Raw genomic sequence first — 25,164 nt, forward strand, 5'->3', positions numbered from 1 at the left:
GAATATTAGTAATAGGCTGGTGCACCTGCTAATTAGTTTCATCCCCCCTCCACCCGCTCGCCTTTGATTCCTCTCACTTCTTTGCTTCCTTTTTAAAGTATTCTTTCCACACGTTTTATCCGTTCAAACAAAAAAAAAAAAAAACCCCGACGTGTGTCTTCCGTCTTCCAGATCCCTCAGTGGTGTGTGGACATGGTGCGCTCTATGGCGGGACCGAAGCGAGCGGTGGCCTGCACCCAGCCCAGGAGGGTGGCGGCCATGAGCGTGGCCCAGAGGGTGGCGGATGAGATGGACGTCATGCTGGGCCAGGAGGTGGGCTACTCCATCAGGTTTGAGGACTGCAGCTCGGCCAAGACGGTGCTCAAGTAAGAAATCAAGAATCCTGATTGGTTTAAGAATCAGTTTTAATACTCTTGGTCCCAAGGGAGGGTATATGGGGAGGGAGTGGGGGGGGGGGCTGGTAATAGTACATTATGTTAAAGGGATAGTTCAACATTTTGGCAAATTTGCCTATTCCCATAATCCCTATAGTCATAGCAGTAGGTTCATTACCTTTAATTATCAGTGCATGTTGGTCTGAGATCCACAGGGAAGAGACACGAGCTGCTCAGTGAACACAGTGGAGGTGAATGGTACAGGTCCCCTGTCCCTCATCAAACTCATCAAATACACAATCGGAACAACTCCAAGACGCTCTCATGGAGAAGTTGTGACCTGCACATTCACCACGCTATGAAATAATCATGTGTAATTATGCAACATTACGACACATGAAGTAAATACTCTGAACTACTACCACACTACCGTCTCTGGAATGTAGCTACGAGGTTACTGGCCTCGAAAGCAACTCTGTGTCGTAATGTTACATTATTATTTCATAGCGTGGTGAATGTGCACGCCACAACATCTCCACAAGAGCATTTTGGAGTTGTTGGATTGTGTATTTGATGAGTTTGATGAGGGACAGGGGACCGGTACCTTTACCTCAATTGTGTTCACTGAGCAGTTTGCTCCCCTGCCCGCTGATCTCAAAACAACATGCACCGATAATTAAAGGTAATGAACCTACTCCTATGACTACAGGGATTATGGCAATAGGCAAATTTGCCAACATTTTGAGCTATCCCTTTAACGGGAATTAACGTTTGTATATATATGTATGTAAGCTTATGTTTATATCATCGAAAATGCCTTAAATTAAGTTATTTAAAAAAAGAAGAAGAAAAGAATCAGCTTTAATTTATGAAAATCCATCTTTATGTTTTTCTTATTGCCCCGGTGCATGGAGGGGAAGTGTAATGTTTTTTGCCCACAGCACGTTAAAAAGGATTAAATCTATAATTTTTAAGCAGGGATTTATTTAGATAATGAAAATGTACATGGCGATAAAACCTTTTGTGTGTAACTGTCTCTGTTCCTGCCTTGCTGGATCTCCTCTGTTCACCCACAGGTACATGACAGATGGGATGTTGCTGCGGGAGGCCATGAACGATCCCCTGCTGGAGCGCTACGGCGTCATCATCCTGGACGAGGCCCACGAACGCACGTTAGCCACAGACATCCTCATGGGGGTCCTCAAGGAGGTGGCCCGCCAGAGGTCTGATCTGAAGGTACAAACCACTGTCTTTCGTTCTTTATGGCCTTAGTTTCAGGATTTGGTAGCAGGTCGTAGAGATTCTTAAATCTCAATGTAGCTATTTATCCAGCGTTCGCCGTTTGTTCTGGGAAATCAAGTGTAGCTCACTTTTATTCTGTCCTATCCCCTGACTTGGTGTCGAAAGTACTCCTGACTGACATCTGATTTGTTTCCATATGTCCCACCTAATGCCAACAAAACGCTGTTAAAGCTCTAAATATTACTTCCCCCCTCCAGGATAAATCCAGTGACATCCAGTGTTTATGCCCCTCTTTTGTCACTCCTCCCTTTTGTCACATTTTTTCCCCTGACAGTGTCCCCATGTCTGACAGCTGTGTATCTGTTGAGGAGAGAGAAATGTTGCTGTTAGGCTCAGAGATGCACATCTATTCTGCACCGCAGCACTAGCGGAGATTGCTCCCAGAGTCAGCCCCATTTTAAGCCAATCAACCGGGAGGGGGGGGGGGGGGGGGGGGGGGGGCAGCGACGTGTCGGATGTGGATGGGAGTGTACAGGCAGGCAGAAGTTTTATAGGCGGTGTGTGCCAGACATAATTCTCGCACAGCAGATGGATAATGACTAGTTGTTTGTCAGTGTGGAATCAAAGGTTAGATTGTTGTTCGCGGACTGTTAAATGAGGTCTAGGTTATTGGGAATGATCATCCACCCACACCCCTCTATCTCCTTCATCCCCCATCCCCTACCAAATTTGAAAGTTTAATTTGCCTTGATTAAGAGCAATTATGATGTCTCGCAGAGCGTAAAGCGAAATGCAGAGACGCTGGCCCCTGAAAATGTTTGAGATTGAAAATGGGAGACGTGTTTCCCATCAGAATCCTAATGCGCTCTATCTAATGGCTCTGGAGAGAACATTGTGTACCCAATATCAGGAACAAGGACTGCCATAGCTCTGTGTAGGTCAGTGACTTGGCCGGTAATGCCAAGTTCTACATTATGGACACCATCTTGGGTTTGTGCCAGCGCGCTCATCCTAAATTCTTATTCAGAGTGTCATCGTCCCCGTCTAACTTTTTACACTCTTCGTCTGTCCTGTGTTTGGTTACCAACTTGCCATGTGTCTTTATCTCTAAAGAGTTAACTCATTTGTCACTTAAATGGATACTTCAACATTTTGGCAAATTGGCCCATTGCCATAATCCCTATAGTTTTAGGAGTAGGTTAATTGTCGGTGCAAGCTATTTTAAGAACGGCGGAGCAGAGCAAACTCATCAAATACACAATCCAACAACTCCAAAATGCTCTGGTGGACAAGTTGTGATCTGCACATTCACCACACTATGAGATAATAATGGAACGTTACGAGACAGAGTTGTTTTCGAGGTAAATTCATGCAAAACCGCTGATGCACATTGCTGTCGGGGGCAGTTTTTGGGCAAGCAGTCTCTGTATTTACCCCGAAAACAACTCTGTCTCGTAACGTTCCGTTATTATCTCATAGTGTGGTGAATGTGCAGGTCACAACTTGCCAACGAGAGCATTTTGGAGTTGTTGGATTGTATATTTGAAAAGTTTGATGAGGGAAACCAAGAAATCCCATGAGCCTCCGTAGCGTAGCTCTGAGCAGCTCACAGCTCTGAGCAGCTCACGGCTCTGCTCCGCCGTTCTAAAAGCAGCTTGCACCAACAATTAAAGGTAACGAACCTACTCCTAAAACTATAGGACACTATCAGCCTCAAAACATGGGGCGGGTGCTGTACCAACTGAGCTAAACACCGCCCCGTCTCTCTCTCCTGTGTCCTTCTCTGTCCAGGTCATCGTCATGAGCGCCACGCTTGACGCCGGCAAGTTCCAGGTGTACTTTGACAGCTGCCCACTGCTGACCATCCCCGGACGCACGCACCCCGTGGAGATTTTCTACACACCGGAACCGGAGCGGGACTACCTGGAGGCGGCCATCAGGACCGTGATCCAGATCCACATGTGTGAGGAGGACGAAGGAGACGCTCTCCTCTTCCTCACTGGACAAGAGGTATGGGGTTATTGATATTTAATGAGTTTTTCATGCAAAGCCTGTTTTGTTCTCCAGGTAATCTAGCTGTATTATCTTCAAGCACTTTCATTAGATGCATGTAGAGCTGCTGCTGCTAATGATAATGATAATTTCAAGTCAGTTGGTTAGGTAGTGAGTCGGTCAGTGGGTACGCCCTGAGCTACCAGTAGTGATGATAGACATCTGAATGTGATCAATCAGACCCCCCGACCTCAAGGTTGAAAAACACTGACTTAAATGGTCTACTTAAAGCAGAAGTAAGCGATCCGGCCGTTTTGGCTAACTTCCTGTCAGCAGATGGAGTTAGCAGTCCCCGCCCTCGTCCCTACGTCACCACATTCACGCGCATCCCTTGGCTGCACACACAGAGAGGACCGCCGCTTTATGCCGTTCTCTCTCTCCTCATTGGATAAAGGTTGTAGGATACAAGGAAAATTTTCTCCTCTATATAAGTGATTGCTGTCGAAAGATATAACAATTTAAGACTTATATTAACACAAACATTCCGCTTACTTCTGCTTTAATATTAGTCTCACACACTTCGTAAAATATGTTATTTTGGTTTGGTGGCTTGTTGAGCTGTGACACATTGAACAAGGTGGGAGGCAAGTATAAACCCCAGGTGATCAGTGTCTAGAAGCATTCATTTAGATCTAGCAATAGTGTATTTTTTAATAAAAATCAGCCAAAAATGATTGGCAGCCAATCAATCAAGGCGTCTCTGTTTCTACTAATGTTAGAAAACTGCCCATCTGAATTTTTTTCAAATTTCTGTCTGCTTCAAAACACATATATTGTTAATTCACTATACTGTAAATAACTATTAAATGTTTAGTATTTGTGGTTGAAAACAAAGTCGCAAAATAGTTGCAAATGAAACTTAATTGTTTTAGCAATAGATTGATATATATAATATTGTTATTTCTGACCAATTAAATCTACAAACTTAAAGCAGATATCAGCTTCACGGCCGTTTCGGCTAATGCTGCGTTCAAGGCAGGCTTTTGAAACCGTAAGTTACAGCTTCAAGTCACAACTACGACTTGGTAGCGTTCCAGGTAACCCGTAGCTCGTGTTTTTACCATCCTGTTGTCTGTGAAAGTTCCCTATAACGGCCACTCGTAACTTCCGACCCGTGAACTCGTACCAGATCGAACTGGTATGACTTCACAGGAAGGAAAAACACAAAGTACGAGTTTCCTTGAACGCACCATGAGTTAGCAGCCCCCGCCCTTGTCAGGCATCAATTGGTCCTCGTGCTACGTCACCACATTCACGCGCATCCCTTGGCTGAACACACAGCCCTTCATGCCGTTCTCTCTCCTCATTGGATAACACTTGTATCCCAGAAGAAATGTTTTCTCCTCGGGTTACAGCAGAGCAGAGTGACGGAGAGACTCGTGTTCCGGTCGAAACACTCTATGTAAGTGATTGCTGACGGAAAATATGACTAATTAGGACTTATATTAACAAAAACATTTCACTGATATCTCCTTTAAGGCCGTTCACAAATCTAAAAACATATTTTAACTAGGGCTGGGTATTGTTGAGCATCTCACGATTCGATTCGATTTCGATTCATTAGGTCACGATTCGATTCGATATCGATTCGATTCGATATTGATTGAAATGCTTCGATATCGATTCAGTATCAAGCAGAAATACACAAATAAGAGTACCGTATTTTCCGGACTATAAGTCGCGGTTTTTTTCTAGTTTGGCTGGCCATGCGACCTATATTCAGAAGCGACTTATATATTTAAAAAAAACCTACGCTATGACCACAAGAGGGGAAGCAAGGCTTTTATTTCTAAATCCCTCCTCATTCAGTAGCCCATCTTCATCTTCCTCACGTGCTGTTCTCCTCGCTGCGCTGTCGGACCTGTCTCCGTTGCGCCGTAGCGCTTCACTCCCAGTCAATTCAGAGTATTTTCACAGCGTATTCTGCGGCCCGTCTTCGGTCTCTGCTCCGGTCCCGACTGTGCTCCGGACACCGGACACGGAGCAGAGAGCCAGGTCCGACAGTGCAAGGCTGTCCCTCTCTGAAGCAGAGGAGAGGTCGGCTTCACTCCCGTCCGTCTTCACAGACAGTCCACAAAGGGTTTCTGATCACAGGGTTTCCCGCAGCGCTTTCCTAAGAAAGAAAGAGCTGCCGCCTAAACTAACGTGTTAAAAAAAAAAAAAAAATAGCGATATTCGCCGCCGCCGCCCCCCGTCGGACGATCGCCTTCATTCATCTCCGCATCCTCTCCGCATCCTCACACACACATAGTAGCTACACACCACAGAGAAGCGCGTATGCATAACAGCAGCGCGCTATAGGTGCCGGCCTTTCGTGTAAACAAAGCCCCGGCCATTATATGAGACCCAGCTATTAATTAAATGTTTGAAAAATAAATGCGACTTATAGTCTGGTGCGACTTATATATGTTTTTTTCCTCTTCATGACGTATTTTTTGACTGATGCGACTAATACTCAGGTGCGACATATAGTCCGGAAAATACGGTACCAGTTTTTTTTTTTTTAATAATTATTTGTTTAGTTTCATGCCTTATGAACAGCCATAGTATAACTCATAGCATAACAAAATATGACACTGCTTTAACACTGAACTACAGTGCAGCTAAATTTAAATTAGGCTATGTGTTACTTTCCTAAATAACTCATAACATTTTGAGTAATAAAACAATACAAAACAATATTATTAATAATAGCCTACTGCACAACTGAAAATATTGTAGCGACCCCGCAGTAATGTTCTTGTTATGATGTTTAAGTTCTGTGATTTCTGACTGACTGTCAATGTGTATGGTACGGGCAGGTGGGATGAGAAACTGAGGGGCTGGGGTGAGTGTGAGGAAGACAGAGTCCTGTCTGTGTGTAGGTGAGTGAGTGAGGAGGAGCAGAGGAAGAAGTGAGAGCAGCTGTCAGACAGTGTTGCCAACTTGGCGACTTTGTCGCTAAATCTGGCGACTTTCCAATCCCTCTTGGTGACTTTTTTTTGTCAAAAGCGACTAGCGACAAATCTAGCGACTTTTTCCAGTGATATTACAAACGTTTCTGGACCTGAAATCACGTTATCACAGCTGTTTTCAACGAGCAGCGGCGCTGCCGCGGGCACTCCCAGGTAGTCAGCCCACACAGTAGTGTCACGGAGCTGCCTCCGCTGCATTCAGAGACGCGCTGCTCCACGCCACAGACATAAAGAGCGCCGCTGGCCGCCGCTGGCCGCCGCCGGCGCACCCACGGAATCGGCGCCTATAAATACAAAATTAATCCCCACATCTGCTTTCAGGTTTGAAGGTGCTGGCTTAACGCTGCTGCTGCTACTCACTCCCATATTGTTATGGTTTGGTCTAGTGCGGCCCCCGTCCGTACAGCGCGAATCACACGAGGGTGTTGCTCGCAGCGCCCCCACTGGCCAGGGGCTTGAATCGATTCAGAAGATTGCTGAATCGATATTGAATTGCAGAGAAAAGAATTGCAATGCATTGCTGAATCGATATTTTTACCCAGCCCTAATTTTAACTACTCACGCACATGCCTCCTCTGCATAGGAAATGATTAATCCTCAGACTGATAGCTGTTAATACATGTGACTGTGCCTGTTTGGGAAAATACCAGCATTTGCACAGTGAAGGAAAAAAAAATATATATATATATATGTGTAGTATATATTTTTTTTTACGAGGAGTGACCCAGATTCTGCCCTTCCCACGGATCTCTGAAATTAAGTCATTTATTATTTTTTTCTCTCCTCCTCCCTTCCCTGCAAATGTTGTCCACTGATGTGTAATGGGGGGCAGGGTTCATGCCCAAAATGATGAATTTTGTCACAGCTGGGTGGACGGACAAGCGCGTGCTCGCAAACACACACACACACACACACACACACACACACACACACACACACACACACACTCACACACACTCACACACTCACACACACACACACACGGTTAAAGAGTAAAAACACCAGCAAATATGTCAATCTCCTGATCATTGGACATGAGGAGCCCGACAGAGTCTGTGCAGTTTGATTAAATGGTTTTCCAGAACATGTGATAACTTGTGTTTTAAGATTCTTCATCAACTCAAGGAGTCAGTGACTCCTCCAATCCTATATACTAACAGCATGTTTATTAGCAGTAATTATTTGTCACCCAGCAGCAGCAGCAGCAGCTTGACTGTTGCAGTACACCTTCGTCAGTTTTCATTAGTCAAAGCATGATCAATATGCAGCTTGTTAAGAAGGGGATGAAGTCATCGGAGGGCACGGCGTTTGAAGTGGTCTCCTTTGAGGGCTGGTAATTGATTTTCGATTACGTGGTATCCCAGCTGCTCGGACGGCCAGAAACACCGATAGTCTCTCCTCCTGAACGTGTAAAGTTTTGGAATGTGTTAGTCTTTTATTTTTTCTCTCTCTCTCTCTCTTTTCGCAGTTCGATGTAATTTGTTGATGCATATTCCGCCCCCTCTGCACTGTGTCAAGCTAAAGCATTATTGAGAGCACTCCCACGGCGAGTTCATTATCAGCCCCCCCTAATTGGGTTAAAGAAGTTAATGTGTGGTAGGTCTGGCAGAGATGGGTGTTCAAAGGGGTGCTGCAGCGTGCCCCCTCAAGCGCTCCTTAACCTCTTCAGTCTCCCAGCAACATTGATGCAGACTAATGATCAGGAAGGCAGATCCATCGCACAGCCATAGACTCTTTTTATCCCACTGTTTAATTTATAACAGACGAAAGCAAAAACGCTCAGCGGCTGGCCTCTTCTCTCTTCCACTGTTTTTTTCTTTTTTTCAGTGAGATATTTCTCTCCCACAAACAAATAGAACCGAAGCACCAAACCCCAAACAAGAAAGTCGAAACTTATCACAGCTGTTGAGCAAAGATAAGTCCTAATATTTAAGCTTACCCCTCAGCAGCTGACATCAAAACACGGGGATTGGCAAGGGGGGGGTGGGGGGGTTGGTGTTTGCTAGTCAAGAGGAGCTCCTAAATGTGTTGGTTATTAGCTTGGCTGTAGATTGTTGCTTCTGGGGTCGCAGGAAGAGCTGGTGGACAGGTTCCCAACACTGGCCAACTGCCCCCGTGTGTGTGTGTGTGTGTGTGTGTGTGTACGCACAGACGCACACTCTGTCTTCGTGTCCCTGAGGGACAGACAGCCAGCTTGCTTCCAGCACTTTGGCAAAGAGGTCCATTTTTTTTCCCCCCTCCTCCGTGGCAGCTGCTGCATCCAGAGGCTTGATAGGCTATTAATACCCAGGATAATTTTACCAATCCATTCAGATTTACCGTTTTCCACTTGTCACCGTGTTGATTAAGAGGCACATGGCCATCAGCGGGGTTTGACTTAATGCAATGAACAAGGGGGCAAACGGGGCTAATAACACATTTTCAGTTCGGGGAAAAAAAAACAGGAAACATCGCCACAGTGATTTCTCACGTTGTGGCAAGTGTTACCAGCTTCACACAGTGGTGCACAGGAAGTCACTTTCAGCCAATGCTTTAACTAATTTAAGCACAGCTTTGCTTTTAGAAAATGACACAACGATGTCGGGGAAGTTTTCCGCCGTAGGAAATCAAAACGGTTGCACACGTGTCGCTGTGATGCTTGTAATCTGTTACCACGACCACCAGCAACATCATTTTGTTAACCCGAGGGCGCGTTTTCATCAGCACCTCCTCCGTGGTGGTGGTGGTGGCACTTTAAAGAGCTGCTGCATTGTTCCCATGGGCCTGCAGGTGGTGCAACAGCACAGGCTGTAATGTGACACATATAGTAACTGCTGCTTCATGAGGATTAAATGATTGTTGTTAGGAAAACAAGGAAAACGCTTCACAACAGCGGAGAAAGAAAAGCTGTTACATGTTGTTCAGGGCCACACCAGAAAGTACTTAAAAGCTCCAAGTGTGATCGTGTGTGTGTGTGGCAGGTAAAAGAAAAGACATTTTCCCATGTTAGCGGGGCGCTTGTGTCTGCGGGGTATGTGGGTGTGTTCAGTACATTTAATATTGTACTCCAATAGGCCCTTTGAGAATAGGCCCCGGCCCTGCGCTCACCATCATGCTTTTCTTATTCCTGGTGCTACTCAGGTCCTCTGTCTGTCTGCCAGCCCACCGGCTCTAGAACGTTCAGCTCCACTAAACTGATCTGCCATGATTTGCCGCTGGTTATGCATCAGTGCTGCAGTCTCATCTCACATTCCCCCTCTACAATACTGCACTGTGGAATAATGAACCCTGTTTGAGTCTGTCTGGCTCCGGCGTGTGTGTGTGTGTGTGTGTGTGAGCGGGCGCGTGCGTGCTGGCCGTGCCCATGTTTTCCGTGATTGCTGCATTTGACAACAGAGCCACAGGGAGTTCAGCAAAGCATACTGCAGTCCAGGTTTAATTTCCTCCGTCAGATGGAGCGATAGTTAGAACAAATGTACTGTAGCAGGGAACCACGGTTTCCCCCGGCCGCCCTTTCCCCTTATCATCCAGTTTTGCCGCCATTGTTTATCCAGGTGTTGTTGAGATCCTCTTTTGATTTTTTTGTGGCGTTTTTTTTTTTTTTTTTTTGCATACGCGTGCGACGCCCCGGATTAATCGCCACGCTTCTGTCTTTCAGGAAATTGACGAAGCCTGCAAGCGGATCAAGAGAGAGGTGGACGACCTGGGGCCTGACGTCGGCGATATCAAAATCATCCCATTGTACTCCACGCTGCCTCCACAGCAGCAGCAGAGGATCTTCGAGCCACCCCCACCCAATAAACCAAACGGCGCCATCGGAAGGAAGGTATAACTGCCTGGTTGCTATAAAAACACTCAAGAGGGGGAGGTTGAGGCAGGGAGTCTGAGAGAGAGAGGGTAAGTAAAAAGGGAAAATTGAGTGGGGTTGATGTAGAAAGGACAGATGGGGAATAAGGTGGGTAAAGGAAGAGAGCTGGAAGGTAGGGACTGAAAACTTTTTTTTTTTTTTTCCCCTTTCTCAGCTTTAGTGCAGAACTGACTCACACAACATATGCTGCTTTTGTCAGTATGCGATTCTCTGCTCTAAATTATAACTGGGGTATTACTCACGCCCTCTGAGCCTGAGGAAAGTATTGCATTCTCAGTCATTTTTATCTTTCCACTACATTTGCACATGCCCTGCTGCTGCTCAGAGAGGAGGCCTAAGACCTTTGCTGTCTGATTTTTGGGGGAAGGTTATATAAGCTGACCAAAAACGTGGACTTTTTTTTTTTTTTTTCTCCCCCCTTTCCGCCGTACACTACGCACGAGGATGTTCTTCCACCTCTTAATCTCAGAGGAGTTGGATGATCCTCTTATTGATACAGACACAAGACAATTCCTGCGTTTTTTTGTGTGACAGCTCCTATTCAGATGGGGCTCATCATCAGAGCAGCAGCAGCACCACCTGCGCTGCCACACTGTTGGCCGGGGATCTGACAGAATATCAGAACATCATCACTGCCAGCGAATGAGCAAACATTCACCCCCAGCATCTGATAGGGGACGGTGTTGATGAATGACTCATCGCTACAACCCCTCTAATTGAGGCAGATCAAGCTGACATACGAGCAGTGAAAAATATTTATGGGCTGTCAGAGTTAAACAAATTGCGATACTTAAAAAACGCTGAATTCAACCTGTTTTGCCATGTGAATAAATATGCACCGAGTCAAAATTTAAACCGTATTATTTGACTGTGAAACAGACACTAAGTCTCTCTCCCAGTGTTTTGGCTCTGCTTGTTCAAAGAGATCCTGACATGCAGCAGCGCCATCGCATGTAGCTCCTTCCTCCTGTTGAACATCTTTTCCTGACTTCTCCTTAATTCCCTCGACTTAAGTTACTTCAGAATATCAAGCGGGCGACGGCGCCGTAACCTCTGAACTGTCAACCCCGGTGATCACTTCTAGCTTCCGAAACAGCGCCGACTGATTCCCCGTTTTCCCCTCAGACCAGATTTGTCAGGGACTTGTCGAATTGGCCGAGGTCGCGATCGGGGGGTGGGGAGGGGGAAAAAAAAGTTGCGGCGCTCGAAGTAAATGTGCTTCTCCTCCATATCTGACTGAGCGACTCATCAAGTGAAGAATGCGGAGATGTCATCCAAGCCAGCCCAAGAGGAAGTAGTGAAAAAGGATTAATGTTCGCCACGTCTGCCGCTACGCATGCTAACGACTGCATTAGGCACCCCTCAATTAACATAAAGCACTGGCTCGTCATTGCTCTATTTCTCCAGGAAAAGCCACTGATCTTCCATTTTTTTGAACAGTTTAATCATTTAGAGCCAAGGCGGCAATTGACTAATTACAAACAAAGACTATAATCTCACTTTGCTTCCCAGCGTCTCAAAGATGGTCTCTAACAAATGTGCCGTGATGAGTGTTGGGCTTGTTGTTTTTTTTTAGCATTGTCACGTTTGGAATATTCCCTCAAATGTCACTTGTGATTCCGCCACATATCCATTTCAATGAGCTCCGAGTGTGGGCGCGTCAACACAGCTCAAGGCACGTTCCTCCCTTCCGCAGTTGGGGGAAAAAGGCTTTATTTGTCAACAAGGCTGCGTCTCCCAGCAGGGAACGTGAAAGATGGCCCGTGTTAGCCATAGTACTTGCTCTCCTGCAGGTAATAACCCAGAAATAACATGCAGAGATGATGCTCTAATGATATTACTGATGAAGAAGCCAGGATTATCCAGTGCTGCAACAGACTGGAAGGAGCCAGCCTGCGTTCAGTGTAATGGCCCCAGCCTGGATAATCCTTCAGAATCAATGCAGTCAATGAGGCCACCCATATGATCATGAAATGTGAGAGGGTGTCATGTGCGGCATCTGCTGGAGCACCGACTGTGTCCCAACACTCAGGGCAGCGCAACCTCACCTATTCTTTTTTTTTTTTTTTCAATTTTTTTCTAACTGGACTTTGAAGCATTCCGAGCCTTTGGTTCCTTGCTGGGACGTTGGCATATAGTGTCTGTCATGAGACACCGTCTGATAGCCTGGTCTGTCTTTGTTTGGCCAGCCACTTTATTCTCAGACTGCCACAGTGTGGCTAATTGCTTTCACAATGTGACTCCTCTATACCTTTGGGCCTCTGATAGCTCTTTTCCACTGCAGGAACTTAACAAGCTGTAAGCTGGGGCTTCCCACTGAATTCTGGGAGAAAGTGTGAGTCTGTGTCACAAGGTTTTTTTTTTTTTTTTTTTTTTTTTTTTTTGCGTTTTCATGGTGTTTTTACAACCTGAGACATTTTGGATAGGCTGAAGGACAGCATCTTGTCTCACCTGCAGATTTTTTTTCTCTGCACATTTTGACTGTTGGTTGTATCTCTGTGTCGACCAGACACTTTACTGCACTTTTTCATTTCATACTTTGCTTGCTCCAATCGGCCTATTTAATTCTTTTCCGTTGATTATCTTTTAATTCATATCTTTTTGATCCAGATGCACTAGAACAGGAGGCTGGGGCCGTTTAGTGGCTGTTTTGGTAAGCAACTGGAACCAGGGTGAGAGAGACGGGTCTTTTCGTCAAAATAAAAGCACCAAGCTAATAATTTGTTTATTTAAAGAATATAATTTACAAGAAAATCCCAGAGCCATTAAGTTAACCATTTTCTTTTATTGTATTTAATTGTATTACAAGTTATTGTCTATTTTATAGGTTTTATGTTGGTGAACACTTTTACTTTGGTGAATTTGGTGATTTCTGGATCCGCTCTCTAGACTGGAACCACCAGGCTCTTCTCTCCAACCTACAACCTACAGAGTTGTACCACAGGTTGTTGTTTTCTGGGGGGAACTAGTTGTGGCACACGTACCATTTTAGTAAAGGTCTTATGAAACGACTGGGAATATTTACTTATCATCTTGGAAATAAATTAATAAATGTTTCCACGTGCCCCTGGTTGGGAATAACTGCACTGGAACAATGAAGGTTTTCGTTGTGTGTGTGTGTGTGTGTTAAAGCTGTCTTTGTTGTGGTGTGACAACACATCTACTCAACTACTGAGAGTCGACTCCCCCGCTGGTACCTGGAACTTGGATGTGGAGTTGTTAGAAATGCATTCTGAGGAACTTGTCCACAAACAGGTGGTCAGCGGTATAAAATGAAACACTCTCACAGTTCTCATGTCAGTCACGTCCGGACCGCCATTCATCGAAAAACTGCATGAAAAATGCATCTATTCTCCAGATAGCACCGTCTGATCAGTTTCATATGGATATGGACGCTCACTTCCTTCTCTTCATCCCTCTGTTTGAATACTAAAGGGAATGAGTCTTTCGACAGGTGAATTACCTGAGGTCAAGGGCTGAATGCAGGGGGAAAAAAGGCCCTCCCTGGCATTAATAACTTAACAGTCAGGCATTCTCAGGCTGGAGAGAAATCCTCACTTAAAAGGTGGGATTTAAAAGTCTCTAAGGCTCACAGCTTGAAGACAGCTGAAGAGGCACAGCTACAAAGGAAGTGTGTCAAGTGTGCAAAATTGGTTCTGCGGACCTGTATCAGCAAAGACTACAGAGAACTGTTTGGTTTTGTGCTTGGCGTTTTATCATAAAGACTAGCAAGGAAAGCAGACGGCTACCACCAAATGACTGCTCAGGTCAGCCTACAGCTTGTTCCTGTCTCGGTCGATGTCGGGGGAGTGAGCCAGGAAAAGGATTGTAAAGTGTGGAGAGGCGTGTTTTTTTTTCTTTTTTTTCTCTTTTTCCCTTCCCAAACACCCACTTCCGTATTAAGCCGTGACACTGCAGTGGCAGTTGCCAGTAGAGTGGGCTGTGACCTGGCTGCCACACTCTGAAGTGCTATGATGAATCTAAAGGATTTCTCTGTCCAGTCAGTTTCCACTGTTATATAAGGAGAACTCACCCTAGCGGCGGTCAAGGTTCGCGTGAGAGCAGCTGCAAATCTGTCTCCCACTCCTCCCCTCTTCCCTCCTCTCCCTGTTTGTGAATATGCTGACAGCTAGTGACCCACAGGGTGATGAGAGGTTTTTTTTTTTTTTGCTCCAATTCAGCTGTCATTTCTCATAGTCAGCCTTGCCATAGGGGATAATTGTAAAAGAAAAAGATCTGAGACTGGGAAATGGTGCCGGTTCACGGTTTAGCCCCCCACCCCATCTCCCTGGTAACAATAACATCTGCTCTGATACTTCACATCTACTCCCACCTGTAGTATCACCACACTTGTAACCCTAACCCAGAAAATTTTGGTTTGAAATTTGCTACGAAAATATTTCACAGCACAAGACTTAACAAATCAGTGGTGTGAAGAGCTGAAGAAGGAAGTGCTAATAATAACTCTGCTGTCGCTACGGAGGCATGCGCGTATCCTCCATCGTTTTGCTGCGGGCTATGCCGTGGCTAACGTGTCAAAAATATGTACCATGTCAGTTAATATCATGTATCAATACATCAGGGCTGTGGCAGCTACAAGAACTGCAAACGATCGACTTGTTTTCTTCCGCAAGTGAGGATTGTTGCAGCTGAAGGCAGGAGATGGACGGAGCCGCTCTTTAAAAACAAGTATTCACTATTAGACACATTTTCAGTTTAGTTTTCTCAAGTTTGCCTGGATCTACATCATGTTTCTATGGGAGATCACACTAAATGTATAAAATGTCCTGATTAAGATCTGATCTAGTAGTGGGTTGGTATCAACAGGTGAAATCAAACAAGGCAAGGCATCTTTATTTATATAGCACATTTCATACCAAGGCAACTCAATGTGCTTTACATAAAGACAAAACTTTTTTTTTTTTTTTAAAGAACAGCATAAAACAGCATAAAAACAAACAACACAGGAGCAAAGAAGAATAAAAGTAAAATAAAATAAAATAGATAAAGTTTAAAGTTATTAAAAAGAGCTCAGCTATAAGCACATGAAAAGAGAAATGTTTGTAGCCTGGATTTAAAAGTGAAATATGATTTAAAACTGAAATATGAAAATCAACCCTGTCTACACTATAATGTATACCTCTGTTAAACTCCTGAAAACCTGTCAAGAAGGAACCTTTTTATTTGGGGATCATCTGCTCTGCCTCCATGTCTTATCACATTAGTTGTAGGACTGTGCAGTTTTCATATTGTAATATTTCAGTAGCACATATAAGTGGTGGTAGTAGGCAAGTTACTGTCAAATCTCTAGAGCACATACACTAATAATAGCAGGTTTGCTGCAGAAACACTTTTCTGGTGGTCAGGTCAATGACTATCAAAATATTTCATTGCCCTGGCACTTTGGATGCTGTGTGTCTGCGCCGGTGTTTGCAGCGCAGCTTCGCCGGAGCCAGCTTTGCGTAGCGCACAGCAAGAGCCAATCAGCGACAATGAGCTGTGCACAGTTGGTGTGTCTGCAAGACAGCAGTGCTCCAAATTTCCAGACGCGCACCGGGTTCACATAAGAGATCTACAGCGGCCGTGATTTTTTTTTTTTTTTTTTTTTTAGGGGGGGAGAGAAAAGATGCTTGGATGAAAACAGCAACCATTGTTGAGCTCTCAGTGTGCTAAAAAGCAGGTCACCTCAGAGGAACCATTACATCAACTATTTTCTGCCCCTTTTTTTCTTTTTCTTTTTTTGTTGAAAATCTCTGGAAAGAGCTTTGTAAGAGAAGGAAGCCGGCCGTTTTCCTCCAAAAGCAGCAACATGCTGAGGACAGTCGGACAGAAACTCAACCTCACACACACATCATAACACAAAGGACAGAGGTAATGCATTTGGATGGCACAGTGAGCACCTAGCCAGCTCTCTCCACAAATACACTGAAAGCACACTGAACTTGATTGCAGGAGCTGTTGTGGTACTCCCCTGTTGGGTTGCATTAGACAGAGTGTGCACAGAGCACTGCAGAGACATCTCTACAAGCTTCTTCAGTCAGCTCGCTCACATCAGGGAATATTGTTCACGTTAAAGCAAAGCTGATATCTGGACTTGCTTCTCTCTCTTTTTTTTTCCTCCTCCTTGGGCTCAAGAATTACTATGATTTTTATTTCTAAATTTAGCTCTGCGCTTTGTATTATTTCGCAGAAAGAAAAATGTTCCGATGCCTGACACGTCCGAGTTGTTGAGTTGTCTGTATTTGAATGCTTGCATGTTGGAATGGATTTTCTAAATAACCACACATATTAGAGGCTGAGGTCTTGTCAATTCCTCCACCCCTCCCCCCCAGCCCCCCACTCCCTCGAGGTAGATCATTTCTTAACCCGCGTGTTCTCATTTCCACAGGTCGTGGTGTCAACAAACATAGCCGAGACGTCCCTGACCATCGACGGCGTGGTGTTTGTAATTGATCCCGGATTTGCCAAGCAAAAGGTTAGCGCTCCCCCCATCCCCTCCCCTCCCTTTTCCCCCCACCTCCCCAATCTTCCCCCACCACCACTATCTGCTGCGATCATCTGCGTCTGTTGCCTGAGAATCCCCAGATAAACACAGCAGTGCACACCTGACAGCAGCAAAGACGGAAAAGCCAGTTATTCCTTTTTCCTCTGACATTTCACCAGCCTGGAGCCAAGTCTTATACACAATGCAAAGAAAGAGATTATATATGCACTGTAGTGGATTGTGTCTGTGTGTTATTGTACATTTAAAGTTAGCTCCATATGCAGTACATTGTGTGTTAGTATATTTTTAAACTATTTTGAGCTGCACCCCTCCTAAAAATGTACATCATGGTTTTAGCTTCTTTTTTGAATTTTTTTTATCCATCTGAAATGTGTCATCATCTTCTTCCGGTGTCAGGTTTATAACCCGCGGATCAGAGTGGAATCGCTCCTGGTGACGGCCATCAGCAAGGCCTCGGCCCAGCAGAGAGCCGGTCGCGCCGGACGAACACGCCCGGGAAAGTGCTTCCGCCTGTACACGGAGAAGGCGTACAAGACGGAAATGCAGGTAAGAATTTGAATTCTGCGAGGCGGAGGCAGGCGATTGATTCTCATATCTCACAATTCCTCAACACCGCCGGCTCTTTGTTTCCCCCCAGAGCAGCCTTCAAGATGGAAACGCTCTCTGTTATTCAGTATTTGCTCTTACAACTCCATGAGTCCTAGTTTTTTTTTTTTTTTTTACCTGAATTATATTTCCAAGAGCTCGGTGCTAAGGCGCAGAGTCCCTGCCCTTCCTCATAACTTGGGCTAACAACATAGCCACATTTTGACAAATGATCCTGCAGACTCCCGGTTCTCCTCTCTCACCACGTAATTCTTTCACATCACGCCGAGCGGCAAAGGGGATTTTTATTAAACAAGTTGAATGGCCTTTCAAATGCCCCGGACTCCACGTCTCGGTTCAATTTGACAAATAAGTGACGCGCGAGGAGATGATAAGATCCTGACTAATACATTTTGAATGGTCTTGGGATTCACTTGTACCTCTTACCTGCTGCAGGACAACACGTATCCAGAGATCCTGAGGTCTAACCTGGGCTCCGTGGTGCTGCAGCTGAAGAAGCTGGGGATTGATGATCTGGTGCACTTTGACTTCATGGACCCACCAGGTTAGTAAGAGACAAACACGGCTCCTGTGGTTTGAATTCAGCCAATGTCCAATGTATTTAAAGATTGTGATAATTTGATTCTCCCTAAATCAAGTTGATATCAAAATGTGGCCTGCAGTTTTTAGCAATAGTTGTAGTTTTCAGAATAATGCTTCCACACTGCGATTCATAAGAAACCATGCAGCATGTAATCCAGTGTCACCTCTGTTTTATCTCGGAAAAGTACTTGTGCCGTGTGCAGCATGAAATCAGATTGTAGCTGCGGTTATTATTGACAGATCTTTTAATATAACCCACTGTAAACAGACACAACGCAGCAGTTTAATGAGTGTTTTTAAAACCACACTCACTTAGCTGTTACTGCCAGTGACCGTGGGTGTCATCAGACCAAACAAGAATGAAATCTGAAAGCTTCAGAACTTTCAATATCAAGCAGCAATTGAGATCTTGATCTTGGGTGCCATTTGAATCAATACAAATGCAGTTGCCATGAAATCCAGCAACATTTAGTTTTAACCGTGGTTGTTCTGATGTGCAGTATCAAATCTGGGTCGGCTGTGTCTCGTGGGAGCTGGGGAAAGACTACAAAGCCAAAATAAAGTGATCTTGGCAGATATCAAATAGTGCATAGTGAATGTCGAGATTTGCGGATAAGTGATCTGGCAGACACGTCGGTAGTGTTTTTGCAGTTTTTATGAGAAGTCGACTTTAAGTTTAGATTATTGCCGTTCAAAGTGAGAAAAGGCGGTTATGTGTGTGAGTTAGAGCTCTGTGTGATCAGACAGTTCATGTTCTCGCTCTCCGAGTTTGTGTTTCTTAATTCTTGTACATCTGCTCGCATCTGTTCCAAAACACAGACCTTGTCTCATTGAGATGCCAAGTTGTGGCATTCCTTAGTAGAGTGTGTTCCTACATCTTCCTGAGGAGACCACCCCTCCCTCCTTTCCCTATCCTTAACCCCCGCACTCCCCCTTCCCTCCCTCCTTTTCTCACCATAATATAGTTTTCATCTCACCTCTGAGATTAAACCCATCTCTCCCCGTCCACTGTGGCAAACGCCATTTTGAGAATGAAATTGGTTACATCAATAGCGGTGCTATCACCTTGGCTATTGCCTTCCCTTTATATTCCTCCAGTGAAACGTGACTGACCTCCACCCGCCACCCCCACATTTCTCACAACACGTAAGGGTAAAGCGCCAACATACGGGATTGGCCCCGTCTTGCCGAGTCTAACTGGGAACAGTGGGGTGAAGGGAAAGGAGAGGATTACCTCTTATTTATTTGATCCACTGGCGGCAGAAGGTTTCTCCTAACTGGCTCCTGAGCGCACGGGAAGCCGGAGCTAGTAGAGTGCAACAAATGATGTCTGCTTTGAGTCTGTGAGAGTTCCTGGACAGGGCGCTTCATAATATCTAGTTACAGCAGATCAATTTTGATACGGCGTGTCGAAGGCCCACCTCGGAGTAAATGGACAGGTCAGAGAAGCACCGCTGGAGTGTCAAGGATGAAACAATAACATTATGTGAGTTTAAGGGTTTTTTTTTTGTTTCAAATTCTAAATAAGTGGATAGCAGTGAAAGGCTGCAGTGGTAATTGTGGTAAAGACAAGCTGATATTTGCCTCATTGACTTACTGATGTTTATCTGTTATGTGACATATTGTGCTGACTCAGAGAAGTAGCCTTTTTTTCACCCCTCTTTTTTTTTTGGGCGGATGTGACTCTGCCAAGACGCCAGAGGGCACGTGCACGTTCAATTTGTTAGAGTTAAGTGAGTGAAAATGTTGTTTATTTTGTGAGTAATAAAGTTTTAATGGTTTCCCTTATACAAAAAAGGACTAAACAACAGAGAAAAACATCTGTACCAGCATCGGCAATCGGCCAATTTGTTATTTTAGACATTTGTACCAGTACCGGCCCATAATTTCAAATTTGGTACATCCCTAAATTTGTATGGTTCCACATTCATCACTTTTTGAGTGATAAAGATTTATTGGTTTCCTTTATACAATAAAAAGGAATAAACAACAGAGAAGCAACATCGGTACCAGCATCAACCATAGGCCAAATTGTTATTTTAGACCTCTGTATCGGTGTTGGCCTTGAATTTCACAATTGGTACATCCCTAATTCTGTATGATTATATCTGTCCTGGTGTGTTTGGCTGCAGCTGTACTCCCTGGTGGTAACGGCAAATTTGGTTTAATACGACAGGTTGCAGTTACCCAGGGAGCAGCCGAACAAACTATTGTCGTTTTAATAAAGAAGCTGGACAATAATTGTCCTTTTCCAATCACACTCTGAACAAACGTGATCTAATTTCATGCTGCACACGGCGTGAGTCTGCAAACAGCCGAGCTGGAGCACACTGAGAGGAAGGAGTGGGTTACCTGGGCTGAGGAGCTGGAGGTGTGCAGCCTGTCGCCCGCAGCTCTTCATCTAACCGCTCACTGTGGCCGCTCCTTCTTGTTCCATTACTCCCTGCAATATTTCAAACTGATCCGCTGTCAAGAAGGAAAATAATGCAGAAAAAGTCTGTTGTCTTCTTTTGGTGATGCATATTTGATGAATGACAGTGGTATGTGCTGAGCTCACTGACAAAACACGCTGCCTTGTAGCTGTTGCTGTTTCAGAATAAGAGCCAACTTCGTAGTTAAGTGCTTTTAATGTGAAATGTTTGCTTTGCATCCCCTGCATATCTTCCAGCAATGACACCCAGTTCATGATAACGCAAATATATAAATATTACAATTCTTTCATCAGTGTGCCAGAGGCTCAGTCACCATTGTGTGACTTAAGAGACATTTATTTAAATGAAAATCTTTGAGGTTGCCACTTCAAATTTCATCCGAATTTGAGTAAAGATATTGTTTCCCTGATCATCAAAGTAATCAACCCCAACTGCCTGTGGCTTTTTCCATTTGAGCTTGTCCATAATCTTAACGGATCCCTGATTTTCCTCTTACTGCGAAACGCTCAAATATCTAGTTTATTTTTCTCTTTGCTCAGCGCGCTCCCCGCTCACTAAACACAGGAGCGACAGTGCGAGCCAGCCAACCAAATGGAAAATCCAAAAGAAATCAGTAGCGATTTACACAAGGACTTGGCTGGGTGGGATTCATTTGCCTCGTGACATTTCCAAAGAAGTACCTTTCAAAGCCAATGCGGTTTAATGTACCTTTAGCCTTTCGTCTTATTGATTTGGCCCTTGGTTAATATATCGGATTCTTGTGTGTTGAGGCAGTCAATACTTACTTTCTGATGAGCCACATTGTGTATAGATTGAATTTCCACACTGGTTCATCATGCCAGCAGAACTTGGAAATCAGATTTTCACCTTAACGTTCAGCCCCGCATAAGCCGTTGGTGTGGTAAGTAATGTGGCCGGCCGGCGCTCACTTTGTGTTTTAAGGAAGAAAAGAAAAAAAAAAGTAGCTTTGATGCCCCAAATCAATATTTGTTAATCATAAAAAAATGCCTCCCTGCTGTTTGAAATTGAATTTTTTAGGGGGGAGCACTTGAGAGAAATGAAAGTGAACAAGCACCACAGCCAGAGCTTGAAGCTAATTTTCAGTTAACATGCAACTGGTCATTAGGCTTCAGCTCTCGGGAGCCAAAGGTCAATAATTGCATCTGGAGGAAAAATCTTTTAACCAAACGGTGGAAGCCTTTTGTGTTGAAGCATTAAGTAGAAAGTTCTCCTGTAATTGCATTAGTTGTTTAGGATTGCCTGAGCACAGGATGAAAAATGAGCTCTGCCATGATTACTTCTCCGCTAAGTTGCTGTCTAGCGTAACACTGGCCATCACACGCTGAGAGCCTCCTCATTTTGATTCACCTCATGCTCCCTGCCACAAAAACCTGCAAACAGCCTCCCTTTGTTTGAGTGTCTGTGTCTTTTCTTAACTCGCATTTGTCTTCTATTAAAGGTCCGAGTTACAGCAGGTGATGGGACTCCATTGTTTTCTCTCGGGCTGCCTTTTATTTTTCAAACACACTGTCAACTGTGGTTCATCAGGTTGCAGATCTTCTCCACTACTGAGCCAGAGAGCCAGTTTATATATCTTAGCAAATAACCACTGAAAGACATGGGATAAAGTCACATTTTAACTCATCTTCTCTCCGGCTATAAAGAAATCAATCGTGGTTATTATATTTTTATTTATTCCCTGAATATTATCTCCTCTATTGGAGGAAATTATGTTTGGGTATTTAGTGGCTTGAATGAGAAATTTTGTGCACTGAATATTCTACATTGATAGAGCGCTCATATTTGACAGTTTCTTAAAAGATGCAAATTCCTCGGTCTTGATACCAATTTGATCCGAAGACATGAATAGCAAATGAAGCTTGATTTATTTAAATGCACAAACAGCCAGATATGATATTTATCTTAGGCTGTTAACATTTAAGTCTAGATAAATGTATAGTAGTGTGACAGTTAAGATGTACAAACCTAAAAGGATCATTTGCAACGTGGGGCGATTATTTTCTTGACTCACTGGTTGAGAAAAACACAACCACAAAGTCTAAAGTGTCTTATTTTATCTGACCAATACTCCAGAATTGGTTAACTAACAAACGACAAAAAGGCAGCAAGTCGTCACATTTGAGAAGCTTGAAAATGATTTGAAACAATTCATTAGATGCAGATTGATCTTCTTTGTCTAATCATTTCAGCTCCAATAGTAAACATGCCGGCCTAATCTGAGTGTTAGTGAATCCTCTATCCTTCTAAATTGTTCTATTGTGTTGCTGTAATGAAGGAATGACACTTCGGGAAATTGTTTTCTCTCCGTCATCTGTGTGTGATCGGTGTTTTTTTTTTGTTTTTTTTAACAACAGCCTGTGTCTCCCTCCTCACCCTGTCTCTCCCTCAGCCCCCGAGACCCTGATGCGAGCCCTGGAGCTGCTCAACTACCTGGCGGCGCTCAACGACGACGGCGACCTGACGGAGCTGGGCTCCATGATGGCCGAGTTCCCCCTGGACCCCCAGCTGGCCAAGATGGTCATCGCCAGCTGTGAATTCAACTGCTCCAACGAAATCCTCTCCATCACTGCCATGTTGTCAGGTAATGCTCAGGGCTGGCCCGCCGCACGGGTCTGAGCTGCTGTTACTTTCCACTTCCTGTGCCCGTGGGCCCCAGCTTCAGCAAATGACCAATGAGCTCAAAGGAAATAACACAGAGCAGCTTTGTTTATCTCAACTCTCTTCAATGTCTTGTTTTATTTGACTGTTCACGTTTCATAGATTTGTTTTAAAAAATGCCAAAAAAGTTAAAACAGAGGTCTTAATCTACTTAAAATAAGTGTCATGTGTAGCTACTGAACTTAACTACAAGGCAAGCAGAGGATAAAGTCAGTGGTGTCAGCTATTATTTGTGAAGGAGGGGGAAAATACATGTCTGGACAAAATGTATAGGTGTAGCTGGAGCAGCAGCAGCAGCAGCAGCAGCAGCCTACTACAGCAGTAATTGCACTTCAGGCTTTCCAAAGCAGAATGCTGCTCATTGAGATGAATCTTGACGCCTTTGAAGGGAGCGCAAGGGGTCTTTGAGTGGGGAAATGGATTTAAGTAGCTGTTTGGACGTGGCGTGCACTTAAAGCAGGTGTTTCAGGATGACAGGTTTTTGCTGAGTTCATTAGAGTAAGCAGCAAAAGTCCACCTGAGAACGGTGCCGCCACAGCAACCAACCATGAGGCCCAATAAACACAGCTTTACCCCCCCCCCCCCCCCATTATAGCTCGAACCAAGCAGGTTTTGACATTAAACAATTCAGAGGCAGGGAGAGGGCAGCCCCACGGCCCTCTGGGTAAATCACCCCACTCCTGCTTGATGATGAGTGCCTCGTTTGGACCGGATGACACTATGTATCTAGTAAAAGTTGTAATACAGCAGACCCTCCGCCTCCCCCCTGTTCCACCATAAAGACTTGGCGATGCCGTGTGCCCTGTGAAGTGCTCTGTGCCTCTCTTGAGCTGAGGCCTTGTTCCTCTCTCTGGGATTTGCTTAACTTATCCCTGTGGGCGGCTGCGTTGGGGCCTATACCAACCTTGTTTAGTCCCACAGTGCTTCGTCCGACCCACGGAGGCTAGGAAGGTGGCCGACGAGTCCAAGATGCGCTTCGCCCACATCGACGGAGACCACATGACCCTGCTGAACGTCTACCACGCCTTCAAACAGAGTGAGTGCTCCGCTCACACCTTCACTTTGACACTAATGAATAAAATCCCTGGCATCTAGGGCTGGGTATCGCTGCTGATTTACTGAAATCCATTGGATTCTGATTCACAAGGTCCCGATTCAATTCCATTTCCCATTCGATGCAAAGACGGAGCTCTCTAACTGGTTGCATTATGAAATATATCAATGTTTACATTAAAAATTGACCCAAAAGCATTAATGCACATTTACAGTCAAGGGTGATAAAAAAAAAAAAAAAAGTTTAATCAATGTGTACATTCCAGCAGTGAATGAACACAACAAAATGTAAACAGCAGCGTGAGATCTGTGACCACGCTGCTCTGTGATCTTTTACAATTTTGTAAGACTAACAAACAGGAAATGGCATACATTAAAATACTGACCAGATTTTATGAATTCACATCATATCTTTCAAATGAAGATTGATATGAATTGGAAAATCGATTCTTTTTTTAAAACCCAGCCCTAAAGGCTAACTCCTAACTCATCTAAACTTGAGCCCCCTCAGATGGAGCCTTCTCCTACTGAAGGCAAAACCCTCTAAAATTCTTTACATCCACATTCCTCACATCCTCCATCTCCCTACATTTTAAAACCTGTCTTGAAAAAAGGAATCTATAATATTTTCCACATTTTGTATGTTTGATATTCTGTTTCCATTGTCAGTGATGCCCCCATTGACCACAAATCATTTAGAAATTGTGTAATTCATCACAGTGAACAACATAAAGTCTTCATGAACTCTTCTTGTATAATAATAATGACATGATGCAGTGTAGGCTTCAAGTGCTTTACCACACAGTCAAAACACAGACATGAGTCAGAAAATAAATAA

At 44.4% G+C, this 25,164-nt stretch overlaps 1 protein-coding gene across 2 annotated transcripts in view; it reads left to right on the forward strand.

Moving 5' to 3' along the window:
* dhx15 (DEAH (Asp-Glu-Ala-His) box helicase 15) overlaps window positions 1-25,164 on the forward strand; it is a 31,366-nt gene that overhangs the window by 3,286 nt on the left and 2,916 nt on the right. For both annotated transcript variants that reach the window (XM_083992817.1, XM_083992816.1), the window contains exons 3-11: window positions 172-365; window positions 1,451-1,610; window positions 3,408-3,626; window positions 10,260-10,427; window positions 16,858-16,944; window positions 17,371-17,520; window positions 18,016-18,124; window positions 23,005-23,196; window positions 24,187-24,309. In XM_083992817.1, the coding sequence (XP_083848943.1) occupies window positions 172-365; window positions 1,451-1,610; window positions 3,408-3,626; window positions 10,260-10,427; window positions 16,858-16,944; window positions 17,371-17,520; window positions 18,016-18,124; window positions 23,005-23,196; window positions 24,187-24,309 (1,402 nt within the window). The remainder of the gene's footprint in view (window positions 1-171; window positions 366-1,450; window positions 1,611-3,407; window positions 3,627-10,259; window positions 10,428-16,857; window positions 16,945-17,370; window positions 17,521-18,015; window positions 18,125-23,004; window positions 23,197-24,186; window positions 24,310-25,164) is intronic.

The sequence above is a fragment of the Trachurus trachurus genome (assembly GCF_905171665.1).
Source record: "Trachurus trachurus genome assembly, chromosome: 18".
Taxonomy (NCBI): domain Eukaryota; kingdom Metazoa; phylum Chordata; class Actinopteri; order Carangiformes; family Carangidae; genus Trachurus; species Trachurus trachurus.